Source organism: Diceros bicornis, chromosome X (assembly GCF_020826845.1).
Source record: "Diceros bicornis minor isolate mBicDic1 chromosome X, mDicBic1.mat.cur, whole genome shotgun sequence".
In the NCBI taxonomy this organism is placed as follows: Eukaryota; Metazoa; Chordata; class Mammalia; order Perissodactyla; family Rhinocerotidae; genus Diceros; species Diceros bicornis.
This window is the reverse complement of record NC_080781.1, coordinates 123600589-123610787: the sequence shown is the minus strand read 5'-3', so window position 1 is coordinate 123610787 and position 10199 is coordinate 123600589. Positions and strand designations below refer to the sequence as shown.

The 10199-nt window shown below is 41.9% G+C and overlaps 1 protein-coding gene across 6 annotated transcripts in view; it reads right to left on the bottom strand.

The window, feature by feature from the left end:
* Positions 1–504: 504 nt before the first annotated feature.
* The window catches only part of INTS6L (integrator complex subunit 6 like), a 53608-nt gene continuing 43913 nt past the window's right edge, over positions 505–10199 (bottom strand). For 3 of the 6 annotated variants that reach the window (XM_058536814.1, XM_058536815.1, XM_058536817.1), the window contains 7 exons: positions 9833–10051; positions 8811–8934; positions 7643–7785; positions 5784–6018; positions 2854–3228; positions 1875–1968; positions 505–1492 (listed from right to left, as the gene is read on the bottom strand). In XM_058536814.1, the coding sequence (XP_058392797.1) occupies positions 1384–1492; positions 1875–1968; positions 2854–3228; positions 5784–6018; positions 7643–7785; positions 8811–8934; positions 9833–10051 (1299 nt within the window). In that variant the 3' untranslated portion in view covers positions 505–1383. Of the gene's footprint in view, positions 1493–1874; positions 1969–2853; positions 3229–5783; positions 6019–7642; positions 7786–8810; positions 8935–9832; positions 10052–10199 lie in introns of those variants that run through there. The other 3 variants (XM_058536816.1, XM_058536819.1, XM_058536820.1) reach the window with 2 other exon arrangements.

The window sequence follows — 10199 nt, the reverse complement described above, 5'->3', positions numbered from 1 at the left end:
CATGTGTCAGTCCTTCAGGGAGCCCCCGGGACAGGTTCAAACGGACAAACACAATTCCTTGGGAATAAGGTCCACTCTTCTCCTTGCAGAACCAGGAACCCACACCTTGATGCAGGCTGCCATCTTTAAGACCACGGCTATGCCAGAGAGGAGGATGGGCAAGAATAAGTTAAAATGCCACAAAACATTCCTATCATGTTTCAATGGCTTGCTTCCTGATTCAGCATTTGCTTCGTTGCTGTAAACCTTTGAATAGCTTCCAAAGTTCCAGTAAACTTGATTCTGACCATTTTTTCCTGTGTTTTCAGTGTTTCTGGAGAGGGATTGACCCAACCCCAGAGTACCCTACTCTGCCATTTTCACCAACATCACTCAGTTCTGTGAGTGACGTTTTGAAATGTAAACCCTTATGTTAACATCTTAATTTAATAGTGTGCACTTTTTTTTCCTGAAAGGAATAACAAATCACAAGAAAGACAAAACTAGAAATTTCTCTAGTATTAACGAAGTTGTGAAAATCAATAAAATGATTTATTTTATATATGCAAAGTCAAAATCTCTTTGTACACTTAAATTTTTGCAGATTAATACAAACATAACAATACTGCTTCATATAAACCTTTGTATAAACATTAAAGGAAATATATACATAATTTTTTCTTTTAGTGCTTCCAAAGCACAGAATATACATGTCCACCTGAAGCCTTTCTGCTGTCACACGCAAGAACAAATGTCAGGGGTTGGGGCAGCCTCAGGTGCACTTGGTAATGTCTCTAGACAAAATAGAAGAGAGTTGGAGGTAGATTGCTTGGTGACTCTCCCTGCACCCTCCCACAGAGAAATAAGTTACCTGAATAGCAGCTTTCTTACTCTTTGATTCAAACTGTCCTGAATATCGCATGGTTTAAAAGGCACAGCTAGGAACTGTTGAAAACTTTGTTCAGCACACACAAGATTACCAGTTGGATTCTGAACACCTATTCTTTCTCAAGGACGTAGTAAGGACAGCAAGTAGTGCTCCACTTGCAGGTGGCCCCTAGTCACTGGGGAAAGGCCTGGAACGGCAAAGTTCAAATGAGTGAACCCTTATCACCTGTGGTGGCGTGGCAGTGTTTACCGCATTGAACCTGCTGAATTTATAACATCATCTTCCTCAATGAAGAAAAGAAACAACAAAACAACAAATTAATACTTTCGAAGAGAACTCCTGGGGCAAAAGCCAGCTTTTACTGTCAGAGAATCACAAAATGAAAAAGCTCCACTGCTTTTTCTTAGCCCCTGGAAAACAACTCCCTTGACCAAAACATTCTAGGAAGCTTCAACAATATGCTGCTCCATCCCACAGCACAGACAACTTGTCCTTTTTTCTCCTTGGTCTTTGTATTAACATGATGATCTGCTGTTGATGTGATTGACATTGTTCAGAAGGTGGTGGGAATCTATTTTTTCTAGTACCTTCTCAAGGTACTGAATTAAGACTCGTCTTTTAAACCTAAAAATAAAGAGAAATTTTATTAACCAAGAGATACTTAAAGCACTTATGTGCAAGGCAGTATGCAGGGTACAAAGTAGAACTGACAATCTCCATGGGAATAGAAAATGTATCCTCATGTCAAGATAGGGTTTAGCACATAATACCAGTGCCAACCGAGGGTCCAAGCCCACCTCATACTGTGGTGAGCATAGAAGGTTCCATAGACTTGGATGAATGAGTTGGACTCAGATAATATCAATCTAGATGCCTCTGGAGACAGCCTTAACTGTGAGTGAGGGCCAGGGTTTGAGAAAAACAAGGCAGAGCCTATTCTTCCCCTTGTCTTGCGTTGGGCACAACTGCTTAAAAACAAAAAAAAAGAGCTCCTCTTTGCACTCACCTTGCAGCCTCCTTGATGGTAAATTCAACAAACTGTTTCTTGACTGCAAGAGGTCCTTGCACTTCTTCAAGCAAAATGAAAATTCTTTCATACTCTGAAGATATTTAAAGAAAAAGCTTCAGTATTTTAAAAAATATGAATGGGAAGTAAAATTCATTCTTTACACATCCTCAGTAATCATTCTTCATGGGCGAAAAGTTAGACATAGTCTGTAATTTAAACACTCAAATCAAAACATCTGCACATAACTACTAAGGGAACTCTTGTAAACACTAATCAAACGTGATAGACTGAATAATGGCCCCAAAGTTGTCCAGGCCCTAATCTCTGGAGCCCGTGAATATATTACCTTATAAGGAAAAAGGGACTTTACTTTGCAGATGTAATTAAGTTATGGATCTTGAGATGGGCAGATTATCCAGGTTTATGCATGTAGGCCCAATGTAATCACAAATATCCTTATAGAAGGAAGGCAGTAGACTTAGAGTCAGAGAGAAAAGATGTAAGGATGGGAGCAGAGGTTAGGGAGGAGAGAAGGTGCTAACATTGCAGGCCTGAAGATGGAGGAAGGAGCCATGAGCTAAGGAATGCAGGCAGCCTGTAGAAGCCAGAAAAGGCAAAGAAACAGATTCTTCCTAGAGACTCTAGAAGGAATGCTGGCCTGCCAACACCTTCATTTTAGCCCAGTGAAAATAATTTCAGAATTTTGACTTCCACAACTGTAAGATAATACAGTTTTGAGCCACAAAGTTTGTGGTAACTTGCTACAGCAGCAAAAGGAAACTATTACAAGTAAGGGAAAAAAAGAGAAAAAGGTGTGCTGGGTCTTTTTAATTAAGCAAGAGGAATCGCTTTAAATTATGTGAAAACCCAATACTTCCCAAAAATGCACCTGAAGAGATGGTTTGAAGCTATTCTGAATCATAGAATGGGAGAGACCTCCCATTACATTATTGATAGATGTTCTTTCACTACTTACTTCGTCCAAATTTTCGAACTTCCTTCATTAACTGATGTTTTATATCAGCATTGATTCCTTGTGCCATAGCAGGAGTTATTTGCAATCTATTTGGCATAGCTCCTAAAGTAGATGTTACTGAGACTTTTCGATCATCTACGGAGACAGTACAGTTTTTGGTTCCTCCCACAAGTGCATTACTACCAGGTTTGTGAATCAGGCCATCTTTCCTGAGACTCATGAAGTCATCAGACAGAGAATCCAATGGGTTGGGTGGAATCCCATCTCCCGCCATATTCATCAGCTCTGGTGCAGCAGATTTTGACAAGAAGCCATCAGGTGGGGTTTGACCATTTTCCATCTTCTCCTCATGGACTTCATGAATGACAGTAACATCTGAAAATCAAATTAAGAAGTTGAGCTGTGAGGTAGGTGCATTATATCAACCCCACAGATAGATCCCGGTGCCCCTCAGTTTTGAGGAAATTGTTTCATAAAACAAAAGGATGTACCAGATGGAGTCTGAGACCCCTCAAATTGAGCTCAGGAAGGTAAAATGGCAAAACCACTTTTTTCTCTCCATGGCACTATGAATGCACATGGAAACTAAGTAAGATGGTATAGCTAATAAACATTCTCAGATCCCTGGCACGGCTGGTCTAGTGGCAAGCTGAAAAGCAGCAAGTCTCACTTGATATCATGATTTCTATAATTTACCCATAAAACGCCATGCTATACTGAGCTTGACACCAGACTATGTGAGCCCCCCTCAACCTCCCCCCTCTCTACATCAAAAGTTCTAAGAAAACAGAGGTGGCCATTAGGTCTGAAGGCTCTACATGTACTCGATCACCAAAAATCCTTGTCTGTCTATGATTCTCACTATTCTCTTCTGTGTCAAAGAAGTGGCTTTCTTTTTACTCCAAGTCTGACACCTCTACTTCATTTACTCATCTCCTCTGTGCCAGGCACTGTGCCAGGAGCTGGTGGATGGGCAGTGAACAAGACAGAAACGACCCCTACCCCTGTGGAACTCACATTCTCATGGGGGATGTCAGACAGTAAGTGCGCAAGGAGCAAATAAAATAATTACATTTTGAATTCATGTTAGGGAAGAAGCAAGCAGGGGTGTGACAGAGAGCAGGAGAGGGAGCCCCCATGGACCGCATGGTCCAGCAGGGCCTTCTGTGGAGGTGTCCTTTGGGCAGAGCTTGGAGGAAGAGAAAGAGCCGGCCTGTGCACACGCAGAGGAAGAGTGCCAGGCTGCAGCAAGGGCAAGTGCAGGGCCTGTAGGAGGAGCTGAGCCGGGACCATAGAACAAAGGACACAGACAGACAGAGCAAGGAGGAGACCCACAGGACATGAGTTAGGAGAGGGTGGCAGGGCCAGGTTGTGCAGAGCTTATAGACCATAGTGGGGAGTTCAGATTCTGTTCTGACTGCATAAGAAAGTTGATGATGGGTTTTCAGGATAGACATGGCATGATCTGATTTCCATGTTGACATGATTATTCTGGCTGCAGGGCAGAAAATGGGTTAAATGAGAAGATGGGAAGCAGGGAAATCAGATAAGAAGCTATTGTAGTAGTGTGGTGACAGATGATGGCAGCATAGACTAGAGGAATGGAGAGAAACGGTAGGGTGCAGGATTTTTATTGGTCGTCAAGTGGCCTGGACTTGCTAATGGATGGAAGTGAGAGAATAAAAGAGAAACAATGGTGACTCTAAGGTTTTCACCTGAACCACTAGGTAAATAATTGTGCCGGGGGGTGCAGGTGCCAGTGCACAACTGCTCATGAGAGTGGACTGTGTCCAGCTCTTCCCGATCTGGTTCAGTGACCTCACGTTGATAGCTTGACATCGATAATGTTGGCATTATTTACACTGTGGAAATCTGCAAACAGTACAATCCAGGGCTTCTCCACCCTCCCAACCCCCACACCTGTGGACAGTTGGCTGTTACAGTGTTACCACCCGATGGTGTCCTTAACTGCACTGGGGAAGGCTGCAGGTTGAGTTGTTTTGAAGGGAGGGGCGGTCAGGAGTTCAGCTGAAACACATGAAACCTACTGAGTTTTATGTCTGTCAGACACCTAAGTAGAGATACCATGTCCACAGTTAAATTTGAGTCTCGAGTTTGGAGCAAGTTGTAGTCTAAAGGTATAAATATCCAAGTCGTTGACATGTAAATCTTATTTAAAGCCCCAAGCCTGCATGGGATCACCTAGGGAGAGAGTGCAGTGACGAGGAGTGGGTCCAGGATCGAGCCTTGGGTCCCTGCACTATTTAGAGGTGGAAAGGAAGGGAAAAGCCAGAAAAAGAGGATGAAAGGGGTCTCCTTTCTATTAAAGGGAAAAGAAAACCAGGAATTTGTGGTGTCTGGGAGCCCAAGAAAGTTTCCACGGAGGAGGGAGTGAACGACTGTGTCAAATAATGCTAAGAAGAAACGGGAACATGCGGCAGACACTGGGGACCTTGATGAGAGATGTTGCAGGGGAGTGGAGGAGGCAAGGCCAGATTGCACCGGGCTAGAGCATGAAGAGGAGATGAGGACATAGAGAGCCAGTGCAGACCCATCTCTTTATTGATCCCATTTGCCCCTACCGCCTCAGGAACCTGCTTTATCATTCTGACTTGTGCAGCAAAGCCAAATGGCTGCATCTCATTAGGCCTTGCCCTGGCAAAGCAAACATGTTCACACCTCCATTTCTCCATCTTGTGTTAATTACTATGTAGATATGGATATTTTCCCCCCTCATATAGACTGAGATCCTTGAAACAGGGTCTCTGCTCCCCACAGGGCCCTTTGTACCTACCACATCGATGGTTTAATAATGGTTTACTTAATGAACAGGAACTGAATACAAAATAAATGAATAGAAAGGAAAATAAAATTGTTTAGTGTCTTAGTCCTCTAGGAGCCATAAGGAAATCACAACCACTACTCTATACCTGTGTGTACAAGGGTGGGTTTTATGAGGTTTGGATAAGATGGGAACCACGAGGCTGAGGGTGGTCCCTTTCCGCCCACATGGTTAGTTACAGTAGGTGGTGTTTGTGGTTTCCTCAACAGCAGGGACATACTCCGCCTTCTCTTAGATGACAGAGGACTGTTGGGTTCTCCAGGACGTTTCACTTTGTTTTGTGGCCCTGCTACAAACTCATCTGCTTCATCAATCATCATTCCCTAAAAAACATCAATGAACACATTCCATTAAACATAACACTGCAAGCACTCTTCATAGGCAGACACAATCATGCATTATATCACCCATATAGGTCTTAATCATGGGCCAAAGATTTACCAGGCCCCACACGGACTCTGTTCAGAAAATGCTACTCAATTTTAACCCAGTGTAAGTGGAACAAGGAGGAAACTAAAATATAAGGTGCTGTCCAAGGTCAAACATAGTACAATCATGATTAACCAGAAAGCTTAGGAAATAAGCACTTTTCATCAATCAAAATTGGAATAAACCCACAGTTACCTTTCTGAAGAAGTACAAACGATTTTGAATCAACCCTTGGTACGGGAAATAATTCATTTTTGTGTGTTTTGTGCTTTAAACTCATTAAGAAATATTGATTATCACTGTACAGAATGCTGCATGTACATGGTGAAGGGCAGGTAGATGGAAAATGTAATTCCCCCAATGGCAACCTCACAGAGATTCAAATATGTCCACCTTGGTGCTGGACAGAAAGGAGGGGGCTTTTCACTCTTGGGGGTAGATAAAAGATGAGAGCCACCAGTATAGAAAGTTAGCTAACAGCTGCTCTCATCAAAGGATAACCCAAGAATATGCGCTCCCATTATCTGAATAAAATCATGATAAATGACTTTTCCAAGGCATTTTCCAAAGCAAAATAGTACAGAAAGCGGAAAACATATTCACTGAGCATTTACTATGTGTCAGGTAATGTTCTAAATGGCATACATGTGCTAACTCAATACTCCACAGAGCTCTATTAGTTAGGTATAATAATTATCCACTGTGCTATAAGTGAGGGAACCAAGACACAGAAAGATTAAGAAAAACTCCAACTGATTGAGGATTGGGGTGAGGTGGAATACCTTTCACGGTCTAGTATTGTTACGGAAGAGATTATTGCACAGTCTGCACCTTAATACCAATGGTCTCTTTCACGAGTGCAGATATAATTCCCATTTGTCTCCCTGCTTCAATGGTCAAGTCAGTATATCTTTCACATACACACACACACACACACACACACACACACATTTAGATCTCTAGTAGGACAAACCAAGTAAAGCAACATCACCTAGTACTTCATATTTCAAGAGAAGCACTTCATCACTGTCTAGATAGAGCACTAAAGATCTGAATAATGGAAAGAGAGGAAATGAACGGTGATCTCAATATTAAAGGAATTAGTATGTGGAGGTGGAAATGAATACACTCTGGAGCTGGAAAGATGTGGGTTCAAAGCCTGATTCTTATCAGCTGTGTCAGACAGTGTAAGCCATTTGACCACTGCCAGCCTTGATTTCTTCTTATTAAAGGGCAGATAGTAATACTCATCTGAAGAACGCTTGTGAGCATTAAATGTGATGATTTAAGACCCCAGCTTCTACTAGGCACTCAATAAATGTCAGCTATTATTTTATTCAACCAACACACTCTTGCATCAGGAGGCTACCACTTTCCATTCACAAAGAGCCCTGGAGTCATATTTTATCTTTTAAACAAACAGAAGGAGAACCTCTGATTTATATCCATCTTGTCAAGACGAAAGGAACTATACCATGAATATCACAATTTAGGCAGAGATAGAAATGAGTATCCTACCTTCTTATCTTGTTTAAATGGATTGCCAAAAGTATGTAGTCTTTTTGGTTGATCTGGATCAATCTCTCGAAGTGGAGAAGCCAATGTCTTCAGATATTCCTGATAGTTACCCATTTGTGCAACTGGAACACTATGAAGGGAATCTGCAAAATCACCGGAAAAGAAACAGATGTTATACAGCTGAAGTGTATGGTCCTTTTGAGAGGACATGATCATAGTTTGGCTTAGCAATGTGTATCTTAGCATCCAATAGTCTAAAATCTCGAATCTAGCATTCTAGGATCTAAAATCATCTCTCTTCATCCCACTCATTACTCAGTCTACCATCACTACTGCTTACAAGCTCAAATCACTAAGCCAGGAACAACTCCCTTACTCTTCAAACGAGGTTTGAGGATGGGCTGATATCCCTTATACCACCATCCAAACTCAAAACACCATATTTGTTCTGTGTTTCGATGAGCCTAGGCTCTGTGGTTTTCTCTTATCATCCAGAGAACTTTGGTTAGTGGGCCTTACCCTCTTGGAGAATTTGATTAAATCTACAGGCTCTCTTCCTAGAAAAATCCCTCCTTCCACACAAAACTTCGTGTATAATTTCAAGAGGTTGGCCAGGCTAAAATTTGCTCATTTTAATGGACAAATGACCCTGTTCAAAATGGACAAAATGGAATAAAGGGGAATTGTACACCATCACCAGTTATCCTGAACACTATCAGGTTCATTCTTTTCATGTAAATGAGGAATTCTGGATTGAATTCATCACAGTAGGCCAGGTGGGATAGTGTTGTGGTGTGCAATTTCCCAAATCTGACAAACCTGGGTTCTGCAACTTACCAACTCACGAAGCCTGGGCAAACTACCAAAATGCTCACTCTCAGTTCCCATGTCCATAAAATGGGCATAAAACCATTATCTTTCTCATGGGGCTGTTTTGAGGCTTACAAGAGCTAAAGCACGATGATTAATATATGCACTGATTAATGCACATTTCTCCTTAAACCTGAGAACAATGAACTTGTGCCTGGGTAGACGTAGGGATTCAGTGAAAGCAGGCATTCCAAAAATAAAAGTATTGCAAAATAACCTATTCGTTATGTAATAAACACCTTCGTGTAAATCAGGCTTGACATTTTCCTAATCAACAAAAAGTGCTTTGCTCATTTACCTTCATCTTGTCCAACAATAAACTTGTGTGTTTTCAGCAGATTGGACCTCATTCTGGTTAACTGGTCTAAAAGACCTCTACGTGGAATATCATAGGCATTTCTGTATGTTTGAGGTTTCAAATCCTATTTGAAATGAAACAAATAATTTCAGTTACTCCTGAGGCTTTTAATATAGAAATGTAATTCTTAACCCTCTTATCTTAGCGAAGAGAGGGATACTCAATACAGCTAACTACAGTAGAATTTTCCCAGTGGAAAATTTACCTGCGTTGGCCTTGTTCTGAATTCTAATACACCCACAAAGCATTAAAGTCACCGAGAATATCCTTTTTGAAGTATGTGATTTAAAACATCAAATCCTGAGATTTATGCCTGTGGCACCTTGCAGGCCCACTGCTTGCAATCGAGATGCATTCCTCTGGTAGCCATGGAGGGGAGCTGCTGGGACCTCCCTCCAGGAAGCAATGGCTGATCCTGCAAGCAGTGCAGTTAGCTGAGCGCCTCCAGCTGCAGTGCCTTAGGGATCCGCTGCAGCACATGAGCCGAGGCCATGCTCTTCCCAGGCTGCCACCCGCCAGTGACTGCGAAAGGTGGGGGGTGTTAGGGCCTGGCCACTTCTGCCCAACATGGACCTCCTTTATGGGAAATCTTGGTGCCAGAGGTCCCTGTTAGGCTGGCCAAGACTTTCTACAAGCTACATCAATGTCTGAGGCTCTTCATATCCAATCCTCCTTCCTTGCCCCCTCCTCTCATGGCTGCTAGATCTGCATTGTGGCCTGAAACCTCCCCCTGCTTACTCCTGTTCCCTATCCCCTTTCTCTTTCACAGACATTACCCCTCAAACATATCTTGTACATTTAATCCCATATTGGCGTCTGCTGGCAGGACAATTCCTAGTCCGGTCCATTAATAATGATGAAGTCCAACAGGACGGTAAGGATTTCAAAACTAAAGTAATACTAAAGACATAAATGTATCTGACAAATTCAAGCAAATACAAACTATTTATGTCACAATTTACCTTGTTTAAGAGCCCTACTTGGAAGCCAGCAAATTCTTTGGTATTCAATTCTGTCAGTCTCGGTGCAGTTTCCCCTATGATTTCTTTCAATAGTTTTCTAAAATTTTTACTGTGAGTCAAGGACACGCCACCTCCAGAATGATTTTTCACTTTGATTCCAATTTCCTGGGGAGGTTTCTTCCCCACTGAGGCTAGTATTCGTTCTGACTCTAGTTTGGTCTAAAATGAAAGTACATAGTATGTTATGAAGTGATCTATATTATCACTGTTGTTTTTACTACTTAAGAAAGACAATACTTTAAGAACCCCACAGAACAATTTTCAATTGCAAATCACAGAAAAACGGATAATTAAACATTTTCCTGTG